We start from the raw sequence: 25,019 nt of genomic DNA on the forward strand, positions 1-25,019 counted from the left end.
AATGAAGACTGTCACTGGCAGATTTTGTCAGCTGTTGCTGGCTTGTATAAACTAATGCTAATGCTAAAACACCGCATGTTGGTTGATTAGTCCGTCTCCTTTTCCTGCTGATTTGTTTTAAATTGAGAAGTCTGAGTCTGAGAAGTAACAGGATCTTGAAAATGCACATGATGGCTACGTACAAGATATCATGCTGAAAAACTGCAGCTAAAACTACATGCCCCAGGCACTTACCAGTTACCAGTTTATCCATTTAGTATTAGCTCCCTGCCGGAGAGCTAACACTAGCTAACGGCTGTCATCAGACATCAGACTGATGTCTTGTCAACATAAGCAGTGCAGATTAATTAGTGAGCAGACTTTTAAGTTTCTGTCCAGTCTGTGCTCAAAGTGATAATTAAAGTGGATGTCTGTAATTAGTTAAAGCATCTGCTACTGACAGTCATGTGTAGCTGTACGGGATAGCATTTTAAATTTATGCATGATGATGACGCCTTTGTAAGTTTATGCACATATAGACCCCAAACATATTGATGTGTCATGTCTGACGTCTAAGTCATTCTTTTAATTTCCAAAGAGATTAATTGTTTTTTTTTTTTACAACTTTTTTATAGATGCATTCAAATTTAGCCAGTAATCTGCAATTTGTTCAATTTCAATTCAAGGAAAAAACAGTGTTGCTCACTTGTAAAAGAAGAATGCAAAAGAAGAAATTTCCCAGGATAAACTCTGAGAAGCGCTTTACTCAACATTTGCATTTAGGTTACTGAATCATCAAATATGAAATCAAATCAAATTGTTTTTGTAATTGAATTTTTATTTGTTAGTGGTTTTGTTAGTGGTTTGAATACTTACTATAGAAAAACACACTTGGCAACACTGCTAATAATCTAGCCATAACTAATGAAATATCCCATTGCCTCTAAAAATAAAGCTAGGTTACTACTCTGTAGTAAACTGGGTGTGCTAACATTTGCAGCCTATATTACAGCTGATAAACACACTGTTCACTCCTTTCCTTACATTTTGGTCTATTGTTTTTCATTTTTAGAAGTTGAGAAAAAAGATACTAACATCCAGACTTTTCAAATATTGAGTATTGTGCTTACGGCACACTGTTTCAGCATGTAGAGAAATCCACAGCTTGACAGACCTGCATTGGCAATAGGTATGGGTGTGAAGCTAGCATAATAATTTATAAATCACTGTTTGGGGTTTAGCAAGCGGTGAGTCGACAAATATTTGTGAGATATACAGTAGATTCACAAATGCAATTTTTCTTATTAATTTGCACTAACATCTGGATGCGCTGGATTGTCGTAGAAGTGATGTGACAAGCAGAGCAAGAGCAACAAACTACACAGGTTTCTGCTGAATTATCACAAAGCCAGGCATCACAGGAAAAACAACCTACAGTCGCACCCAAGATCAGTGGAACTGTGGTGAAAATAATCCAAATAAGGTTATTTATTAAACACACAGGATTTAAAAACCGAAAATTCCTGACAACAGTATAAGGAGAGGAAGAATTGCATTAAAGCTGAGATCAAAGCGTGCAGGCAACACTGCAGTATATAGCTTATTGTTGCTTGTGATTCATGTCTCCTCAGCCAAAGCACCTGTGTGTACATTTCCCAGAAAAACAGCCTCCAGTGGTGATCATTACCTCTCCTCTTGAGTAGCGGCGTGGATCGTTAGCTAGCTTCAAGGAAACATCATGCTGTTAGCTCTCTCCATCTGGGGTCACGTTACTGTTTGCTTTTGTTCCTTTTCAAGTTTCCTCCAGACATTTCTCAACTTCCAGCTGTCAGTTTGCTGTGTTTTTTCTTCTTTTGTTGTTTTATGTTGCTTGTTTAAATGGTTTTCTAGAGCTGTAAAATCACAACCATGTTACTGGGCTGTACAGACTGGGCACATGTTTGAAGCACAGGGTTGCAGCTTTCTTAAGTGCTTTCTATCCTGCTTCTTTTATTGTTTTTCTGAATCTATACAGCAGCATGTTGGCCCTGATGAGTGCTGCCCAGAGGAATACTGGGTAATGTATGGAGGTTGTGGTTATTATTAACAATTACCATAATTACAGCACAAATGGCAGGAAGCCCCGGCTGCTCTGCACTGGTGAGCTTTGATCCCTTGTGGTTCAACTTGATCAGCATTAAATGAAGACCTTTAACAGCACAGGGAGGCCGTTGAAACATCATTTATACCTTCATGTTTGGAAATAAAATCGTAATGCTTGATTTTTCAGGTTTCGCAAAATGTTTCGTAGAAAGAAATATGTGCTCTGGTACTAATTATAGGGAAAACAGAGACAAAGCATGCAGAAAATGTAGTTCAGCAGCCAACCAAACCAATTAAATAAAATGTTTTAAATTTTCAATAGAAGAAAAAATGGTTGTGTTGCCTAATGAAGGTCCTTTAACCAAAAAACAAAGTTCTGCAACTAGGGACACCAGGACACAATTAATTTGTTCACTTTTAGCTTCACTCACTGGTTGTTTTTTCCCTCTCAATACACTGAAAAAACAGCACATCTAAAAGTTTAGATGTGCATATTTTCTTAAATGTTGGAAAATGAAACAAGAAGAGACCTGAATTTAACTAAAATGGAAAATAGGGGATTTTTCTGATTTATTTAGGAATTTGTTGGAGTTAAGGGTTTTGACTACGATACTTACGTTAGTATTGGTGGAAAAGATAAAAAGGATGCCAACACTCACTGCAATCAGAGCGTATCTGTATAAAATAATTACCACCAATCATTAATAAAAATTAATAGGTTTTCTGCAGTAGCTAAAGAGAAAATCAGTTGAAGATGGATTGGTATGGTGTCGTGTCCCTTCCTTACCGCAGTATGAGTTATCTCAGTGAGTAAGCCGTCATATAGTGAATGTGAAAGGCTCCGCTCTAACTACAGTATCAGATCCACGGAGCACCAGATAATAAGCGAGATCCACCTGCGGGAATCTCTTCTCATTACTTCATACAGTATGTTGGATGTACCCCATACATTATTCATGCTCTCTGCAATATCTTATTGACCTCTGTCAAGGACATTCGGACAGACATTCATCTTGACAAAATTGGTCAATCACAGCCTCCAAATTGGACATATGCAAAATGTACCATGTTGAATAATGTGACTCTGTGGTGCACACTACGATGAGAATGAAATGTATGCACACAGGAGCCTAATGATACTTGCCTGCTGCTAATATAGCCTGAGACTGATAGCCTGAACACTCCTTTGACCTTTGACCTCCTCACATTTGAATGCCACGGTCTAGGCATTCACTTTTTCCACTTGTCTGTTGACTTGAATTAATCCAACTATTATAAAAATATTATAAAACATACAGCTGTGGTGACTATCATACAGTGTATACCAGTGTGTTTTACATGAGCAGTGACTGTTATTATATTGCAGTTTTGTGTTATTGACACTGTTAATTATATTGTTATTATATACCACTGGTGTTATTGTTATATTTGATATTGTGAAGAACGTTGTTAATGAGGTTAAGAGTGTTGTCAGTAATGTTGCTTTTCCCGCAGCTGAAGATGCGTCCTCTGTTTCTGTTGCACATGAAAAAAAGTTTAGCGTGTGCATTACTAGGAGGAAGCAGCTGTATGAAGTTCATTTTACTTCCAAAGACTAGAATTGAAGGTTTTCCTGGAAATATATCATTCTTTCCTGGTAGTCCTGGGATTTCCCACCATAAATGGAGTTTAATTTTATTCATACAGTTAATCGTTCAATGGCACGTACTCAGATTTTCTGTTCGTGTTCTTCAGCGGATTTTGTCGGAAAACAACGAACAATTCCTCTTTGAAGCATACTATTTGTGAGGCAGGAAGAAGTGGAAAAATACAGGATGTGTGGCATTAGCCTGATAGTAACACTTGACTGACATTTTGTTTTGAGTTGATTTTGTAACATTATTTCAGTTGTTATGAGTTGCATCATTATTTCAATTTGAATGGCCCAAAAAAGTGGAGATGTGGGCAGTGATTCATTGTTCCCAAACCAGACTAGTGTGGAGTGACAGAGAAGGCAGTTTGCATGTATTGCGTCCATTTTAGCGTGATATGTAGCTGGTTTGAGGAGTGAGTATTTTTCACCGGGAAACTGGAGTGTAATTTGACAAGAATTCCCAGGAATTACCTGTAGCTAAATTCCTGGTATTCAGTCATAAAAAAGACCCGTTGTTGCGGTGGATATTCAAGGGGAATTCTAACAATTTTACACATCAACACAGATCTTCAGCAGTACTACTCTATATGTGAAAAAAGTCATATAAAGCCTTTTGTGGCTCCAGAGGGAGCTGCACATAGGTCATAGGAGTGCTATGTTAAATTGATGGAGTGCTCTTAATTTCATTGGTGTTGCTGAAGAAATTTACAGTATATGGCTTCAGTTGTAATAATGGTTGTTGCCTTCAGTAGATGTCCTTGCTAATACTGATATTTTTGTTGTTTTCAGTGTTGTTCGGCTGCTTATGTTGCTGTAGATATGAATGCAAAGCATCTTTTTGCTGTAGTAATGACTGTCACTGCTTATGCTGTTTGTGTGTTTTCTGCAGATAATGGTGGTGAAAGTGTTTGCTGCTTTTACTGCTTGTATCTTAAGGTAGCTGGACAGTCTGCTTGTTGTTGTTGTTGATTCTGTTGTTTCCTTATTGTGTTTCAAGGCGTCTGGATGGTGTGGTGTTCGACTGCGGTTGTGATATCCGCTGGATCCAGCTGTGGCAGCAGAGAGGAGAGGCCGGGCTCCACACGCAGCAGCTGTACTGCAGGAATGGAGCCTCCAAGATGCGTCTGCACAACATGTACATCCACAATTGTGGTAAGAGGAGAGGAAGGAGAAGGAGGAGAGTAGGTTGTGATCTGCGTTTAAAAAGGAGGAAGAGAACCAAGGAAGAGGAAACTCCAGAGGGAGGGAGAGAAGGGGTGGAAAGGGGAAGAGAGGAATGGAAGGTGAAGCAGAGAATGGAGGACAGAATGAGACAGGAATAGCAGGACGAAGAAGGAAAGGGTTAAAGGTGAAATAGAGGAAAGAGAAGAGGAGCAGACAGATGAGTTGAGGCCGGTAGAGGAGGCGGCGTGACAGGGTTCAGGAGGTGAATCTGATGCGAGGAGCTGTGTGTTGATTCTGACAGAGGCTCTAGACTCTGCAGTTTTATCTCTCCTGTTGGTGACTCATCCCTGTGACATCTAGTGTGTGTGTGTGTGTGTGTGTGTGTGTGTGTGTGTGTGTGTGTGTGTGTGTGTGTGTGTGTGTGTGTATCCCACTGCCACCTTTGTACTAATTTTATCACATTAATGAAAAGTGATTGTAATTGATTTGGTGTGAAAATATGTAGACACAAGCATTGGCAGGTGTGTATTAATATGATCACATGAACATACGCTGGTTATGTGTGTGCGTGTGTATTTGTATGTGTGTGTTTTCAGACTTACCAGAGATCAGCGTGAGCCACAGCAGTGTGTTGGTGATGGAGGGTGACAATGTGACGGTGAGCTGCAATGGATCCGGATCACCGCTGCCCGAAGTGGACTGGACTGTCAGCGGCCTGCACTCCATCAACACACACCTGGTCAGACACACACACACACACACACACACACATAGCTGTGAATCCAGTGTTATCTTACTTTACATACATACTTACATACTTGTATATCTTTAAAGCTACAAAATGACACACAAAATACCAAATAGTAATTGATAAAAAATTATGCCAAGGTACCTACACCATTAGCTGGTCACCATTAGCTCCCTTTGAGTCAATTATGTTACTAAGGGGTCCACACAGGGTTCATATAGCTTCCTTTTAGCTTTGCTGTATTTTTGTGTCCAGGGCCATGTTTTTCAAATGTGAGTTAACTAATTCAGGTCAGCATTAACCATCATCAGGCTAAAATAATCCAGTTAATTCTCCTGGGGAGATCATTTGGTTCTTTGAACACAGTTTGAGAATTGATTCCCTAATCCTGGAGGAATTTATCTTGCATTATTATTTTGAAATAAAGGAAAAAACGATCATCATTCATATGGCTGTCTGAGTCATGGTCATGTGATTGCAGTGACATTAGGTGTAGTAGGTATGCTGGGAACCCTCCCAGCATGTCAAATTAAATGCAACAGTCAGAATCCTTTTTTTCCTTTTTTGTTTGCTCACAGTATGACCAAATTTGGACTGGTTCTTTTTTAGTGTACAGACCTTTATTTATATTTTTGTAATTAAATTGTACCAAATCTTATTAATAAGCCTATAGAGAGCCATTTATATCTGAAAATGCATTCATGTACGTGGTTCACCCTAAAACGCTTAGTCATGATCTGGAGAACTGTCAATAGACACACTCACCGGTGCTCATTTTATGTCTGTTTCTGCATATTTTTTGTTGTTATTGGGTTTTGCATGGCAAAACAATGTTTCGAGCATTTGCACACTTCCATTATTTATGCAGTCAGTTATTGTGAGTGAATCTGGTTTTACCATGAGTGATGTTGTTTCCAATAATAGTGAGGTTCTCCCCATTTGAGAGCAAATTTGTTGTTGTAGCATTGATTGTATTTCTAGCACTACTAATATCCCACCTGGTAGCTAGGAATAATAATGTATTCATATCTCTGAGAACTTTATCTTGTCATAACTTCTTTAAATATGACTAGAAACCCTGCAAAAAACTGTTATAAGGTTTAATTACATGGCCAGTTTTCCTATAGCTTATAAATTTACATGAATTATAAAATTTTTGTTTCATTCCCATCATAATGTCATAGTCAAATGCTATTTTTTTCTGGCCCCATTAGTCTTTTATTAGTCAGAAACATTTATTTGAGGTTTTTGCTCTTATTATCTAAAAGTTAATTAAAACTACAACAAATTAAAACTAATTACATTAACAACTCCAACTAATGGTGAAGTGGCCTGCACTTTTGCAGGTTTGGTGACCTAGCCCTGTTCATAATAAACCAGTTTTGTGAGAATGAGAGGCATGAGTGAGCCAGCTAACTCACTAATCTCGGTCCCCGAGTCAGGCCACAGGGATGTCACAGCAATAACAACAGCAGAGATAAACAGCAAGAAGAGGAGAACAGCGGTTTCTGAAATTGCCATGTGGCTGTATTTTTCATCTGTCTTTAATGTTTGCAGTGGCTTAACAGATGAAAGTTACCTCAGCCTCAGGCTTGACGTTTTCGGTTAGACGGATACAGTAGCTCATCGGGATGAGTGGGGTGTTGGGGAACTTGGCCAATTGAACACAAGGAGGGAAACATAAAGATTGTATTTGGTTACCCAAAGGTGTAAAGTTGTGAATCAGTCGAATTACTGCCAATATTTACAATATATCACTCTTTACCTTCTCGCTGCAATTCTTACACTATAGTTGTAAGACCAGACTAAATCATGGAAGTAACTGGTACTGTCTATTCCCCTTACTTTATTTTGTTTCTTCAACCCTTTAATATAATTATATCTGTCGCACATTATTCAAATACCTAAACATTTCTCTTTCTCTGTCTGTATCTTTCTTTCTCTGTCCATAGTCCAACGTGTACTGGCCCAATATCCACTCTATCAACCTGACTCTTTTCAACATCAGCCGAGATGACAACAACTTCCAGCTGACCTGCATTGCAGAGAACGTGGTGGGGATGACCAACTCCTCCATACAGCTCAACGTACAGTGTGAGTTGGATTTTTCCTGTGAGGAAATCTTTGGGGAAATTTGGGCCAGTCACTGTAGGGGTGAGGGGAAGGCTACATTCAAGCCCATAGTTGACACATTAACTCACAACCAGAGACACTTCAAACGCAACACTACAGGCTCTCCTAGATTACCTGTTTCTACCTTGTGTACGTTGTTACTTAAATTTGCATGTTAATAAGAAAACACTTTCATGTTCTCATAAAATGAGTAAAACTCTGCATTGCTCATATTAATGCTGCCCATGTTATTGGAGGGGGAATATGTTGACATAAAATATTTGCGTATTCTGACTGATTTGTTTAATTAATCTCCTAATTTGCAAAACTGTTTATGTTTAGTACCATAAAGGTTAACTTCACCAGGACAACAATGACAAAAGAAAACCAAAAAAATCATTGTTTGCTTGACAACATAGTAGAATATTGGACATTTTGTACTTTTTATACATGGTTTGTCTAATGTTACATTAAACAGTTGGAGTATTTAAATAGATCACCTTAATATTATCTTTAGAATATTTTTGTGTGTAAAAATGACTGTGACATCTTATCACCTGGCTGTTTTACACTGTTACCGCTAACAGCAGGGTTGCCACAGAGCAAAGTCTATTAACCCAAAGGCTCCGCGAGGCTGTGTGTAGGCTGAGTCGTGCTTTCAGCTAAATGCTAACTTCAGCATGCTAACATGCTCAGAATGACAGTGCTAACATTCTGATATTAAATGAGTGTAATGTCATCAGCTTAGGAAGTAAACCAAAATACTGGACAAATTTAAATTTTTAATTGATGATGGCGCAACGTTATTACAGTTTGAGGGGGACATGAATGATTGTAAAGGGCTACAACCCCCATCAGCAATGCTATAACACAAATTATAATCAGTCTAGTCACCACAACATCTGTAATGTGTCAGGGGTAATAGATCCTATTTTCTGAAATATGAAATTATGTCACTCTGTTGTTGAAGGGCTTAATCATTGAACCCTTCTGCTGAAGTGATTGCTTGGAATGAAATCTTGTTGCTGACCACTGAGCTAGTGGCTCATCTGCATTAGAGGTCATCAACTTACCTGGGTTCTACCACGGTTTGGTAAAATCTGGCATGGTTTGTTACAGACCGCGAGGTTGGTGTCTCCATTAAATAACCAATATACAGAAAGACAAGTGCTGAAGTGACATTTGTACAGGGGATAGCTTCATTGTCAGTCATCTGCCAGTCAATTATTTTGTGAGCTATACTGTATATCAGTGTCCTAATGCTACTCTAACTATTTAGTCAGAGCCAAGACAAGCTGGACTGGTTGGTTTTAAAGACAGTAGTTCTGCTGGCTTTGAATCTGACTGACCATAGCGAAGAGCTAACACCAGCTAGGGGTAGTGATGTACTGTATGATAGTCTGTGCCAACTATGCCCCCTACAATTACACCCTTATAGCCCTCATTTGCATTAGTAAATACATTTCCAGGAAATGTAATGCAGCTCTGATTATCTTTTTTTTATCAACATAGCAAGGAAACGTTAACACTGAAAGAATGTATCTGCACTATCAATGAATTTCACGTTTTCTCTACAATCAGTGCTAACTTGAACCACATATGCATATATGTTGACTTTTTCAACATTTAACCAAAATCGTAACCTATCTCTAACCTTAAAGCTGCTATGATGATATTAATAATAATAATAATAATAATAATAATAATAATAATAATAATAATAATAATAATAATGCTAGAGGAAGGGGTGGCTCACTCTCACTGCCCTCACAGTGTCTTTTTTGTTTGCATTATGAATTGTGAATAGAATTGGTTATATGGAGTTATGTAATATGATTCTTATAAGTCACAACATGAATGGTTGCCACTAACTTTAATTAGACACAATCAGGCAGACAGTAAGGAAAAATAAGTCAAGCAAAAGAAGTGCTCTATAAAATACTTTAAAATTTAAAATGTAGTGGGTAAAGTAAGAATGCTTGAAGCCAAGAACACTTGGTGGTTTTCTTTTGCACAGGATGGCTTTTATGGCAGCTTTGATGGACTTATGTTGGAGAATGATATATATCTTGTATTAATGACACTGACAGTCTAGGAGAATAATTTACAACAGGAAAAAAATCTCCTGTATAAAGCAGCCATATTATGCAGGTACATTTAGAATGCAATGAGGTGTTGCACAGTTACAAACCAAGTGAAATTGATGTAGCCAATTAGCAAGAATATACCCTCCAGCCAACATGAAAGCTCAGCCTTGATCTGAGCGGAAAGAGAAAAGAAAAAAAAAGTATAACCCTCAGCAATGATAAAGCAATGATTTGGTAACCATCAGAATATTCCTCTAAACATCCAGGCCATGAATTACAGTATATACATCAGCTCTTACATAAGTTTACCCTGTCGATTGGCTCTGGGCATATTTGGGACAGACTGTACTCAAAGCCAATATTAATCAAAGGTGGCTGACATTTTTCTCTTTGTAGCAAGCTTGTTGTTGTAGAGCACAATCTATTGTGGCTGTTTACAATGCATCACACTATAGGACAGGCAAGATTTGTCAGCACTTCAAACACTCCCTACTGGAGCGGAGCTGCTAAGGAACATGCTAGAATGACAGATTAACTTTGCAACATCTAGTCCTCAGGGCTTCCTCCACATGGACACTATGGATGTAGTGTATATCTTTAGGCATTTTTTTTCTGTTGACAATCTCTGCTGGTGCTGCAAATTGACTTATTAATTTTTCACCACATGCTCTGATGGTAATTACATTTCCTCCCCTGTGCAGCCTATTGTGTCTGGAAATGTCATAAAATAGCATAAACTGCTGCTCTGATTAGGGAGTAATCTGATTGACAGTGAAATTACCAGCCGTTAAGTGACATTCGCTGCATTCAAAGACGAGTTCCCTATTTTAGCAAAACTGTAATTAGCCACAATGCAAATTCTGCAGACCCATTGTTCTGCTGCTGTTTAGAACAATAGCAGCTCTACAGCATTGTGGACTCATAAGTCACCATGGTTTTTCCTTCAGTCCTATAAGCAAGGTGTAGCTCTCTATTAAGAACATGGTGCTATCTAACACCTGGGTTAGTAGTTCTCTTCCCTGAGTCACTCTACAGGTAGAGTAAGGCCTTAACTCTAATTATGACAGATTAATTAAGAAATTAGGTTATTGTAGCCCTCCTGATATTTTAGATATAACTGTGCTGCTTCATACAGGTTGAAATCTTAATCAAAATGTGGTTCAACCCCGAGGGAATGTGTTAAAATACGTGTGTTATGAAACAGTTGCCTCCCCTGTCAACGTCAGCCATGTTGTCCTGTCTGTAGTCTGGCTGGAACATGGCATTTGAAATAAGCCACCAGTGTTACCACTAGATAACATTGCAAAACTAGCCTTGTTTTCAGTGTTCTCACTGATCAAAGGCATGTAGTTATCAAAGCTTGTCATCTGTATGAGCTCCATGAGGACACCATGTTGTTATAGGCCAGTATGGAGTGCTGTAATGACTTGTATTGTATTGACTGCGACTGGGCTGACAGCCTCACTGAGGGGAAAATGGATTGGTCCCTAACTGTCCATCAACATGAGAATTTTGTTTTTTCCACTCTTTTTCCTCTCTCTGTCTTTAGGCTGTATACCGCCTCACTTCGTCCTCCCTCCTCTGTCTTCTTTTCTCTCACCACCATCTTTTCTCTTTCTTCCTGTGCTCAAAATCACAGATCTGCACACGCCCCCACATCAACATGATCACACATACACGTCTTAGCCTTTAGTTCAACTGAATTACTTTATTGTCACTATTGTCTGGCAGGAACAATATCACCAAAGCAATTTATGAAATGACAGCTTTTAAACACCAATATATAGTTTAGTCATGTCCTTACTGGATGATTATTTGGTTTGAAAACATCATCATCCGTTGGTACACAATTAATGACAGATATAATAACCAGAGATGTAACTCACAGTTACTTTTATTATCAATTTATCTGAAAATCATTTAAAATTAATCATTCACAGTCTATTTCTGTCTGTTAATGATAAAACACAATTGCTGCGTTTACAATTTGGGCCGAGGTATGCTAGAAAAAAGCAGTTTTGTACAACCTGTTGTCCAACCACTTAGTAAATCAAAAGTTTTTATACCAGAACCAAACAGCCACAATGAAAGACAAAATGAATAGCAGGTCAACATAGAGAGGGGGGAGACACAGTAAACATCTAAATATGGGGATAAAGGTGCACATTTTCAGACAGCCTTTCCTGGATGGCAGTTTGGCCTTTGGCTGTACACATGAAAATGACAGAAGTAGATGTGTAAAGTATGAAAAAACGAACTTGAGAGAGAGGTTCAAACCCCACTTACTTTCTCAACTCCTCACAGCTGGACAATAACAGTGTGAAGTGGGTGTGAATGTAGGATGTCGGATTGTTGGTTTTGGAAAGTTACAGAAATTGACAGACATATGCCCCCACAAGCAAATCTAGTGGGGTATACTGGTGGCTTTACAATTACTTCTTGATCAGCAGTGACATGACACTCTGGCTGGATTACTAACTAGGCAAAGTGGGGAAAAAAGGGAAACTGCCCTGGATCAAAGACCCCCAGGGGCCCAAAAAGCTCCAAGTTCAATGCAGGTCAATAGGTTATATGCAATTTAATTATTTGCTAATTTGGTCAGGACTTTGCACAGTACAGTATAAGCTAAGACAGACCCTGTGTTTTAACGTCATTTTGGCCCTGTCTTGTAAAGACCCTTTTTAGCCATGCTAGTAGCATACCGATGTTGGTGTGTTGCTGGGTTAGTCCACCATCTTGGTCCAGACTAAAATATCTCTACAAGTATTAAATGGATCACCATTAATCTTTCTTATCCAGTGAAATATCTCAACATCTACAAGATGGGAGGGAAACAAATTTTGTACAGACATCCTTGGTCCCCAGTGGATGAATCCTGCTGAAGTTGGTGATCTATTGACTTTTCATTTAGTTCCACCATTTGTGGTTTTAAGTGAAATGTCTTAACAAGTATTGGATAAATTGCTATGGAGTTTGCTTCATACAAGCAGGTCCTCCTCTGGATGAATTATAACAACCTCAACTTTCTCATATTAGCACCATCATTAGGTCAAAATTTTAACATGTCCAGTACTTACTTTTTTTTGCAGGCACAATACCGACATTTTCACAGAGCTGCAAACAGGGCTTTATTGTGCTCTTATTGTACATTTTCCCAAAAAAAGTTGTTTAATCAAAATGCCTCAAACAAACTAACATACAGAAAATCTGGGCCCAGAATGGGAGTACTGGTTGGATGTTTGGGCAAACAATAAAGCTGACATATACTCTTTGCTATACTATACGCTTTGCTTATTGTTCTTACAATAATGGGAACTTGGAGGCGATAGAGTACAAATACAATGCACTGATAATGGAGGGAGTTATTTGGCACCCAACAACAAACTTTTGCCCTGGGGCCAAACAGATTAATCTGGCCATGAAAACCGCCCATTAGATTGTAATCGTCAAATATTTTATATTTTTAATTAATAAATGACTTAACGAACCCTAACCTTATCTCATGATTAAAACTCTGATCGGGAAACATACTATTAAGTAGTACACTGCATGAAACTGCTGGTTAGGATTCATTGGGACAGCTGCAGGGCTGTCTTACTGACAACATAAACCACATACATATAACCTCAGTCATATTAATGGGATTGCTCACACATACCTATTGAAATTGCAGGCTTCACTGAGACCCAGCAAGAGACAAAGTGATAGTGTATCACGAGTGTGGATGTGTGTGTGTGTGTGTGTGTGTGTGTGTGTGTGTGTGAGCCGTGGAGGTGGGCGGGTATTTTTGTTGGGGGGGGCGGCTGGTATGTAGAACACAGACAGAGGTAATACCATCTGCCAAATATTTAGTTTTGAAGATGTAGCAGCAAGAGTGACTCATCACAAAGACAAATCAGTGAATGAATTGTTTATGAAATGTATCTGATGGTATTAAAGTGATAAATTGCCTCTCGGCTTGGTGGTGTTGTGGACTCAGAGGTGTGTTGCTGCATGTCAGGATCGAGAGGCTCTGTGCAATCCAGAGGGGATTCATCTGTCTATTTCAGGCAAGAGGAGTCCCTCTATCTGTTTATTTTCCTAACCGTCCAGTGTACTGCTACAATATGTAACACAAGGTAAAAGGCTCATTGCCACTCCAAGGCAAGAAACCTAACTCGTAAATGTCATCTTTCCCAGAGCAAATCAAAACAGCTCTGTGTTTAGTCTGCTGCTGCACTTTTTTGAGGCTATTCAAATAATTAGGAAAGGTTTTCATCAGCCCAAGGGTTGTAGAAACTTTCTCAACACATAAAGGTCTTTGGAATACTTCAGCATATGTTTAAAATCAGGCAAACACAAGGTTTTAAGAAGGAAGAAAGAAAGAAAGAAGGTGGTCAAGGAACTACTCACTGCTCTTTCCCTAATCCTCTGGATGCCTATAATGTTTCTTTGTCTTTTAAATGACATGGTTTCTTTCATTCCTCACTGCAGTTCCTCCAGTCATCCTGAGACTGGCTGAGCCCGAGCAGCGCCTCCATACATGTATCGAGTTCACAGTTCGTGGTTACCCCCACCCCAAGCTACGTTGGTTCCACAAGCAAAAGGAGATTCTCCAGACCGAGTACATCCGCACTGAGATGGACTTCTACCAGGACTATCTTGAGGGCTGTCTGACCTTCCAGAACCCAACGCACATCAACAATGGCAACTATACTCTGGAGGCCAGCAACCCCCTGGGAACAGTCACCAAGACGGTGTATGGTCACTTCCTCATGGAGCCAGGCATCATTGACGAAGGTGAGTGGACCATTTCTGTTGGTAATTGTTCCTCACTGTATGTGTGGTTAATGAGTGATGCACAGTTAACAGATTTGATGTCCCCATAATCACAATAGACTAATAGAATAGGTAAAATGTAATTTATACAAGGGTTACTAACACATTTTTACTGCCTGGATATCACATAACTCCCTGAGTCCCACAAGAGATAGCATGGCCTACTATTTGGGAATGAGCAACACAATTCGACCGAGTCTTCGACCAGTTGAATTTCTTGTTTTCACTACCATGAATTACAGGTTCCTTTCTAGGTGGAAGTACTATTGGTGGCTTTTAGTTTTATTAAAATCTCGCTTCAGAGGTTGCAGGTTGTGGAGCTGATCCCTGCTGGCTGGATAGCAGCCAGAGTTCCTCCACAGTTCAGTCAGGTAGATTGTTCGCCTGCAGTTCATCCTGAGTTCACAGGGAGGGGGAATAAACCCACAAAGACTGTCAAATTTCTCCCCATGGTCAATATTCCAAGGTTAATACCTTGTGTCAATTTATTGACAAAGTGTGACTTTATCTGTCTTCTCTTTTGCAGGCATAGTGGAACTAGGTGAGTGTTTCTATTTTTAAATTTAAACCTGCTATTTTTTTGGCATAGTTTTTTGTGTGTCTTGTTTGTTTGGTGTCATTATGCACACAGATAAACACATAATTTATGTTTGGACTGTCATTGTTAAGACAGTAACCATGGAGAAATTTGTTCACTTTGTCTTGCAGTTCATAAAAAGCTGTTAGCATTGCTGCTAAATTTTACTTAAACTCAAGGCTTTGCCGAACATACTGAGCATATAGTTTAATCTATTCTTTGCTCAAGGGCACCCCAGGCTGTTAAGAGAGAAGGAACAGTATTTACAGTCCCTGTGTGGATTACGCCCCCTTGTTTTAGGATTCAAATTACCAAACTTTTAGTCAAAACTGCTTTTTTTAGCTTGTTGGGGGTAATGCTGAGTCTTTACACTAAATAATATTTTATTCCTCATAAACGCTGGTGTTATGTTACTGTCCGTGCTAGTTTTAAAGCAGGGCAACAGCAACTCAGTGGATCACGGTTTTCCACAAGTCACCAGACCCTTCTCTGCCTTTTTTTTTTTTTTTTTGGAAGATTTTATGCTTCAGATTGATGCATCAGTGATGCCCCACTTTACGTTCAGACACTTCCATAGGCTCTCACAGTGAGGCGTACTGTACGACCACTGTGCTGGTTGGTAAGGAACTCTGCTTGAAGAGGTAAAAACTCCAGTAACATCCAGTGAGGATGACCCTGATGAAGGCCACAAGTGAAAAACGCATTGGTCTGACAATAAAGTCGTTCTTTATGCTCCGAGTGTTGCTGGAATTTTTCCTTTCTCCATGCATCTTGGAAGTAGGAGACATTGTGCCAGAATTCCCTACTCTGCTTCCTAGGAACTCTACTTGAGCAGCTAATGCCTTGGTCATCTATTTGCTAAGCCCTGCCCCCCATAGTCACTGATACTATACCTGTTGATAATGTTAGTTACCACTCAAAATTCTTAGTAAATTTTAAAGCCATGAGTCCTTAATTTCAGACATAGACAAAAATAGCCTTCTCTCTATAACATGCAACCATCAGTTCTGCCAGCTGAAACTATGGCAGAATTTATCAACTGTAGCCAATAAGGTCATATTAGCTATTTATTCGAGCTAACGGTATCTCCATGAGTTTTTTTAAAAATGTCGCTTCCAGCTAACTTTTCAGTGTTTCAAGCTGACTCATTTAAAACAAGAACTATGCAAAGGGGTGTTTTATGCACTTGATAGCTGTATGACATCAAAGTATTGTGGTTTGAAAGCATGATGGCAGGTAAAATGTACCATACAACTGTTATTTCTTTCTAACATAACCCTGGTTGGCTGTTTAGCTTACAAACCCAAACAAGCCTGACAGAGGCTAGATTTATATGCTTCGTTGTTGTTTTCCAAACAGTATGATTAACTTTTGATGTAACAAGAGAACCCAGGACCAGCTCCCACACAGAAGGCAAATATTACACAGCAGATGTGTTAAGTTATGAACTTTTTTTAAATGTAACCTGTAACCCCACAAAAGAATATAGTATGGAATGCTCCTTCTTCTTATTAAGTAAAGCTTGGTTACTGCTGTAGGTAGTAAGCTAAATAGCTGGACATGCTAACAACTGCAACTTATATTAGAGCAAGTAAGCACACTGTTGAACACAAAAGCAAAGAAAAAAAGAGACCACCCTCCAAATTCTTTAAATATAGAATATCGCTCTAAATACAGCCACACACACGCTGCTTCTTCATGTGGAGAAATCCAAAACCAGACAGACTTACTTTACTTTGTTACAGTTGCTTAACTATGATTGCTACTCAGGGAGGGGTTTAGGGAGAAATCTTTTGTTGAGGAAGGGTCAAGTCTTTCTTTCTCTCTCCCTTCTTTTTCCCCAAAGATTGTCTCTGGCTTTAGTGTTTTTAGTAGTGCGTAGAATATGCAACAAAAGTCCCTGGCTGGAATCGAGCCAGGGACTGCTATAGTCATGTGGTATGCTCTTTAACATTCAGCTATTAGGGCACCCCAGATTTTTCTCATTCTGCTTATTGGGACTTGTATCAAAAACTCGGCATGCATAGCTATGCTGCTTCTCTAACCCCCTAACTAATCATCTTCAGTGTAAACAAGCCAGTTTCCCACCCCGTTAGCTGGTGATGTGTGAATGTTCGGGAAGCGGTAAGTGCTGTCATATTGCGGAAACAATGCTTTGGCCTGCTCTCACACTGCATCGTAAATCTCCTGCGTGTGATGTGTGGCTTGGCCTCAGGCTGTTGTGGCAGCCTCACTGTTGATGGCTTAAACAAAGTGGGCTGGTCTGATCTCTGACCTTCATCTGAGTCTTCTTCCATCTCCATATGAGGCCGTTCTTTCTAATCAGCCACGGATTATAAAGCTGCAGCGTGGCCCAGGATGGAGACGGATGGATGTTGACTGTGTGGTCAGCTGCATTACGCAGGCAACGACTCTATGTTGCCACACATACGCACACACTTAGCCACTCACACGGTTTCTGGGAGTGAGGCAGGTGAGGGAGAGGTGTGTAGGGGAGGAGAGTGTGAGTCAAGCAGCAGAAGAGAGACTGATGGGTTGACTGATACTAATGCTAGTGAGGAGAGAGGAGGCCAAAGGGAGGGGAGGAGCGAGGGATGAGGGCTGAGGGACATAGGGATGGTAAGTAGGGAACACACACTCACACACACAGCAATGCACTTTAGTGTACTGTGTGTGTCTGAGCCAGTGGCAGCCAGTCTGCCATGTGGCCATTAATTTGCCCACAATTAGTCTCTGGTGTCCTGGCTGGAGGCCTCAGAGTGGAGTTTCCCTGACACCAGTTCATTTCGTTTCATGGCTTTGTCTCTGTCCTCTTCTCCTTACACTCCTCAAACCTCTGCTCTTCTTGCCAGAACCTCTTGTTTGTAGAGGTATGACATGCATTTCAACATCAAGACATGAGTCAGAATGGATATTTAGACATTAATATGACTACTGTTGACTGTAGAGTTCTTCTGCTTGACCTGAGTCAAGTAGTCTACAGTTGTGTCTAAAAATCTGTCAGATTTTTTTAGATAAAGATGTCAGGTTTGATTAAGTTCAATGCATTTTTCAATGCATTTTTCAGCTGATTCAATTTTACCTAATTTAGCATTTGGTGCTGTAGTCTGTATGAGCTTCTTTTCTGTTTTTCTGCTTGTATAATTGTGTTTAGCTGTAAAACCGCTTGTTTTCATTATTCTGTATCTTTGTGTGTGTACAAGCATGAGTGCGTGTTTGTGCAATTGTGTTAAAATTCCACAATGTCTTTTCTGTTACATTTGAGGTTTTAGGTGGCTAAAACTCATAAAATTGCATTGTTCATCAGGGGGAAGGCATAGTTCTTCCTGTTCACGTCAGTCCACTGTGAGAGATTTAACATTTATTCAATAGTCAGAAAAACTTGAGAAACAAATACTCATATTTTCAAGCGTTTATATATAGGAGAGACACACAAATGAGGAAAGCACAAAAAGATATTTTGAAATAGCAATGAGACCCGTCACAATACATTAACTAGAATGGCTCTCAGCATACCTCCGTCAAGGCCAATTAAACCTATACGTCTGTCTAGCTCTTATAATAGAATAATGAAAAGGAAAAGAAAGTAGTCTGAAAACAAATGATTTGTTTGGCATAAAACATAATAAGTAAAACTGTGCGAGTAATGCAGAGTCAGCGTTTCCTTCCACCAGATCCGGATTATTATCTGCATCCGCACCAATTTGTACAAACTCATAGATGTCACCACCATAAATATGTCTGATTTTTTTACATCAAGATCCATACATTATTTCCTGAGAAACTGACGACAATATCGAATGCTGTATCTCTCAATGTTAAGGAAAGAGATAAAAAAATTCCTGGATCTGCCTCTTTAACCAGATATACACCTATATTTAAGTACTTTTAAGTAGTAATTTTCAGTACTTTTTGTGTAATCCTGCTGAAAAATAAACAAAGCAACCAACAAACAAACAGACATGGGTGAAAAATACCCTCCTTGGTGGATGTTATTTTGTGGAGATACTGAAAAGATGTTTTCAGTTATATACAGTAGAGAGCACATCAGGTCACTTTATTCAGACTTTGAAGCTGTGCATTAACCCAAGTGTTACACTGATTTAATGTGATAACCGGTGCATAAACGGGAGACTGAAAAAGTAGCTCATTCTAGTGTACCCACCTTGTTGCGTACTTAAAGTATATTTTCCAGAGCACAGTGCTTGCCAGTACATTGCAATAAGAATCTTACTGTAAAAAAAAAAGTATGAAACATTCTTAGTTTACTCCATATTTACTGTAATTGCATGTGAAAGTAAACTCCACAGCCATTAAAGGTTTATTCTTATTCACAGCAACTGATGCCTGTTTTGTGTTTTTGTGTTGCAGTTTCTCCGACGCCTACCGATGGTTCAGGCCGAAAAGATGAAGATACATTCGGGGTGAGTTCTTCCTTAATGATGTTGATGAAACAGATGTTAAAGATGTTGCCGCTGGAGTCAGCAGAGAGCTGCTGTGTGTTTCAGCACAAATCTACACTGCCTTTTATCTGTCAAAGGACCCTTGTAGGGTTTTGTACTGTGTGTTGACATGCTGAGACATAAAGACACCAACACACCAAACGATTTTAGTCATTTTTCAAAGTTGTGTGTTTGGACACTAATGATGTTGATGGTGGTAACACTTTCCTGCTGTGGGTGATGCTGTTTAAAAATGTTAGGAAATGCGGAAGTAAGCCTACGACAGTAAAACAGCATCCGCAATACCACGGGCCTGGAACAAGGTCACCTAAATGGAGCACAGTCATATTTAATGTTATCATTTGCACCTGTGTTTTTGTTGCTATGACAAGCTAAAATGTCTGCGGTGGAAAAATATACTGTAGGTCTGTAGGGTTGCTAAGGTTTGATTGGACAGTCTCACTTCAGGGGAGGAGTTTTGCCAAGCGATCGATAACACATTTGTTTGGCAGCTTGGCATTAACCATGGAAACTCTGAATCCTGTAGATGATGGTGAGAGGCAAATTTCACTGAGTAAACTGTGGAAAAAAAGAAGATGTGAATATTTTCATTATTTATAGTATTTATTCTTACATATCCATACGTGAGACTTTAAAGTAGCTTCTGCACTTTTTTCCAAAATGCACCGAGAGTAAATCTGGCTGTAGATGAGGATCACATTTAAATAAAATTCTGTCAACTGGAATACATCACAGCCAGACAGCTGTTTAACTTCTTTTCCAGGGGGCTGCAATCTGTGAAAAAGTAATAGTCACAATCTAGTGGATTAAACTCTGATTTGCAGTATTTAAAGTGATCAAAAATCTGGGAAAGATTATGATGTCAACACATTCTTTTCATCGCTGCCTCAGTCTGACAAAGCATTTTGTTTCTCCCAGGTTTCCATCGCTGTTGGTTTGGCTGGCTTCGCGTGCGTCCTCCTCCTTGTCCTTTTTGTTCTCATCAACAAATACGGCCGGCGCTCCAAATTCGGTATGAAAGGTAAGACTACACAAATAGTCTGATGAGCAGATAGGCAGACACACAGCTTTGTTGTTTGCCTTTCTGTGCAGAATCCATTCTCCTAGTTAATCTTCTCTTCCAAACCTTTGTTCACTAAAAATGTACATATGCAGCTACTCTAGAAGTCCTACTTTTTACTGAATGTTTACTGATCCGCTACTGCACTTAAGTCATATTCTCGAGTCCCCCCCCCCCCACATGGTGCACGTAGTTGAGGCCTGCCAAAGGTCATATATTTGCAATCACCCATACACATGCACATATACGGACAACTAGATCAATACTCAAGAAGGGTGTACATGCAAACTGTACATACACCCTATGTATTCACCATGTCTATGTGGAACGATTGCAGAAGAGATCCTGAATTAATTAGTGGACTTGGCACTGTCGATCATGCTGAGGAATTCAGTAGGATTAATATGTCTTTTGTGCATGCTGAGCTTTCATTTTGGGTCAGCTCCAGGTTTTGCTTATCTCTCTGGCATTGGCATTGAGGAAGAGGCAAAAGCCGTCGTAGCGCTGATCTGGGAACAGACAGCTGAGCAAAGAGGAGAGGACGGTAGCGGCTCAGATCCTGTGGTTCAGGCTCAAGTGTTTGTATCCGTTGGCGGGCTGAGTAGCCGTATCTGCTTGTGTCTGTGAATTCCTAGCATTTATCTCCTTTTTTTTCTCTTTAATCAGAATATGTTTTAATAACATGACCCAATCACCTCAGACCATGCATGTTTTACGTTTCATACTGTAAGTATGGTGTAAAGTCATATTAGCCGCCGCCACCTCTTAATTAGCTACTTTACAGGATTAGAGTTTGTTACTTACCTCGGTAAAGAACTCTCCGCTGTAATTATTTAGGGGGTGGCAATTACTGCATTGGCCTAAAGCTGGCTCTAACCAAGAGTGAGTCTTATAGTTAATGAGGCTTTACAGACGTGTTTGTAATGTCGTGGCAAGTCGTATGAATTGAAGCTGTGCTGACAAACTGGTTCGACACAAAGAAAACAAAAGTCAACAATCCCGATTTTAAAAAAAAAAGATAATAAAAAGCAAGATGTTGCTAACAAGAGATCACATACAGAGCATCCTAAAATCCATGGCATGAAGGCAGTTTAACCCTCTGTGTTTGTATGTATTAAATAAGATTTAATTGTTGCCACAGCTGCTTGCTAATGATGCGTCTACTTTTCAACAACCACAGTCCTTAGTAGTGTAAAGCACCATTACCAGGTAGACGGCAGTGCTTTTTAAACAAGTTTTTTTAACATCTATACATCCACCCTCCAGTGTGAGTCGTTTTTGTGATTTTTATTTAATTCACAGTCCAGTAAATGCAACATCAGGGAATCAGTACGATTCTGGGTGTAATGGGCCTTATTTTCACACTAATAAAAGGCACTGCTTCATAGTGCTGGCAGCAATGAGAGCTTAGTATGTTTTTACTGCTCAGAGCACCCGCCATTACTGTAGGAGTCAACTCTTAGCAAAAGGGTGCTTCAAATGCAGTTTCAGTGCTCTCCGAGCAGGAGCGGTGAAGATGGTAATCTATCTCCCCGATGACAAGGTCCAGAGTTCTCTTGGACACTGTGGGGCCTTTTTTAAAAATTGCATTGCACGGCTATCTCACCGAGATCCGTGCGCTTCTTCAGCAATGCTTGCTGTTTCATTCAATTTGTTAAGATTACCTGCTTTGCTTAAGGACACCTGTGTTTTCTGTCGAATGACTGAAAAGCCTTTTTTTATGTATTTTTCCCTGCTCAGATTTTTTCCCAGACTAATTTGAGATTAGCTGCCTTTGTCAAGGTAACTAATTGTTTTATAAATTACTGTTGTAGCAAAGCAAAAAGAAGCACATGCGAGGCTGAGCAAATCACCAGGTTGAGCTGTGAGCACTGCTGATGAGTCTAGTTTTTTTCCATGTGGAGGATATACTGCAGCCTATAGGCTACTGCAGGATGAAAATTCAATACTGCTTCTGCTATTTTTACCTTATTACTGTCATAATGCTTAGCTTTATGTCTTCATATCATCATTAACAAATTAGGAGGCATCAGTATTAGTGCTGCCACATTTGCTCTTCCCATTTTCTATCAGGTAGTAGTTTGTATCATCGGACTGTAGGTACATGATCCAGTTCAGTTTAAATAGAGATGCCTCTGTCGCCACTGTCACTGTGTGAGCGATTGAAGGAATAAAAGACTTAAAGAAAGGTGATGTCAGTTTGGACTCTTTCAAGACCTCACGCTGTTCTGTACAAAGGCCTGAATTGTCCAATGTGTGTGTTCTCCTCCCACACTTGTTCAGGAGAATCAGCTGGAAGGCCTGAAGAAGTCATTACCTTTGGATGGAGCCATAATGGATTTTCGCTCCACTAAATCACTGTGGCTCTTTTGGTTGTTGGCATTTGATCACCGACCGTTTCTGGGCATCCAATAAAAATTCAGTTTTTATTTTTTTCTTTTATGTGGCTGGAGTGTGTGTGTGTGTGTGTGTGTGTGTGTGTGTGTGTGTGTGTGTGTGTGTGTGTGTGTGTGTGTGTGTGTATGTATGTTTGTGTGTGGGGGGCTACATTCAATTGATTTGCTAGCATTTCAAGGCCCACCGCCAGGCCCATCCACAGGCTGCCTTGCATTTACAACTCTGAGTGATACACTGCTGCGTAGTTTATGTGGTTGTAATTGTGGTTTTATGCAAGATACTTTGCCTGTCTGTGTGTGTATATGTAATTGTGTGCACGTGTGTGTGTGCGCGTGAAAATGGACTGTAGATAACCTGTTGCTCTGATCAGTTTCTTGTCATCTTACCTCCTTGCTAAAACCTCTCGCAGCATAAGCAGCAGGTTCATCTTTCACATTGTGATTCACCCCGTTTTGAAGTGTATTTCACACAGATCTTTGTCAGCAGGGAATCAATAATGCTTCTTTAGAAAAAGACACTCAGCATGTCAGTAATAAGTATTATGCTCCCCTGTCATCTTTTCTTATGTTCTAGTAGAAAATTACCCCACACTTGCTGCTCTAAATGCAGCCAATATACAACAAATTGTATATAATTTTGTCACCTTCCATATCTCCTCAATAAGACCTTTTTCAAAACAGAGATCCAGGCCAGATGTTTCCATCCATTTTTATTACCATCTATTTTCAGAGTGTAGACCCGATTTTTAAAACTGTAACTGACTGCAAAAATAGGAAACTTCACAAGAATCACCAACTCCTAAAAAGTTTAAGATATTTTTGTCATCATTGCATCATTGCAGTAACCTACCCAGATCTGAATTTTGGAAATAAAACCATTTGAACTAATTCTGAGGGTCCCGATAGGACTTGGGACTCAATGCTACATTGTGCTGCATTCTGAGAATTTCTGGGGCTCATCCACAGTAGTTGTTGGCAGCTGCTGTGTGTTTACATGAGGAGCAGATTATACAATCACTATTTTTGGCCACATTTCACTGCAGAGTTTTGACTGAAAATATATAGTGACCGAAAAAAGAAAGAGGTAACATGTCAGGATTAACTGACAGATGATGGAAGGAGCAACACTGATTGACATTAATATTAGGAAGGCAAGGCACTGGTAGTTGTTAATCAACAGTTCAAAGATGGATGTTTCTTGAACTAATTGAAACTTGGTTTTTCTTTGTATTGATCAGTCTGTTAGATTTAGTTTATGATCCAGAGTACATCAGCACAGTTTTCACATACACTTACTTGGGTTGTTACTTAGATTTCTGTACTATAGAGTACAATGAAGAAGTTTTTCTTCTCTGCCAAAACCATCCTTTAATCTTCAGAGGTGCAAAATTCACTGTTACTGCTTTCAATTTTCAAGCTGTAAGAAAAGATTTTTTGGGTTGTTTGAGTAAAATGCGAGCTGTTAATTGCGGCTCCTAAGCTGCATTTATGCAACAACCATCCAGTCACAGAGCTTAAAACTCTGTCACGTGTGTCCCCAATGGTGGGCGAGAGCTAAAAATTATGCCACTGAAAAAAATGAAAACACAATCTCCAGCTTAAATAGCTTAACTTTTAAATTCTGGATCGCTTTTGATTGAGTGGCTGTTGCTCCACGTTTTGTTAACAACTGCTTGAATTCCCTACCTTTCGGATTAGTGCCTCTGACCGACTTCTTCCCCATACAAATGGTGACAGCATACAAACAAAGCGTAATTTCTCAAAAAAAGTGTGTTAAGTTGCTCTTTACAACTGACTGTCACAAATTGGGTGAACCTCAATTAATCAAGTGTACTTTTCAATCAACTAGAGCTTAGAACAATTAGTTGATTAATTGAAAAAAAAATCATTTTCATAATCA

The 25,019-nt window shown here is 39.5% G+C and overlaps 1 protein-coding gene across 1 annotated transcript in view; it reads left to right on the forward strand.

Annotated features, from left to right (window-relative positions):
• The window catches only part of ntrk3b (neurotrophic tyrosine kinase, receptor, type 3b), a 147,268-nt gene that overhangs the window by 50,630 nt on the left and 71,619 nt on the right, over positions 1–25,019 (forward strand). The window contains exons 5-11 of the mRNA XM_040137960.1: positions 4,692–4,846; positions 5,455–5,597; positions 7,559–7,700; positions 14,279–14,584; positions 15,150–15,164; positions 19,572–19,624; positions 20,582–20,684. Coding sequence (XP_039993894.1) covers positions 4,692–4,846; positions 5,455–5,597; positions 7,559–7,700; positions 14,279–14,584; positions 15,150–15,164; positions 19,572–19,624; positions 20,582–20,684 — 917 coding nt within the window. The remainder of the gene's footprint in view (positions 1–4,691; positions 4,847–5,454; positions 5,598–7,558; positions 7,701–14,278; positions 14,585–15,149; positions 15,165–19,571; positions 19,625–20,581; positions 20,685–25,019) is intronic.

This window comes from Xiphias gladius, chromosome 1 (genome assembly GCF_016859285.1).
Source record: "Xiphias gladius isolate SHS-SW01 ecotype Sanya breed wild chromosome 1, ASM1685928v1, whole genome shotgun sequence".
In the NCBI taxonomy this organism is placed as follows: domain Eukaryota; kingdom Metazoa; phylum Chordata; class Actinopteri; order Istiophoriformes; family Xiphiidae; genus Xiphias; species Xiphias gladius.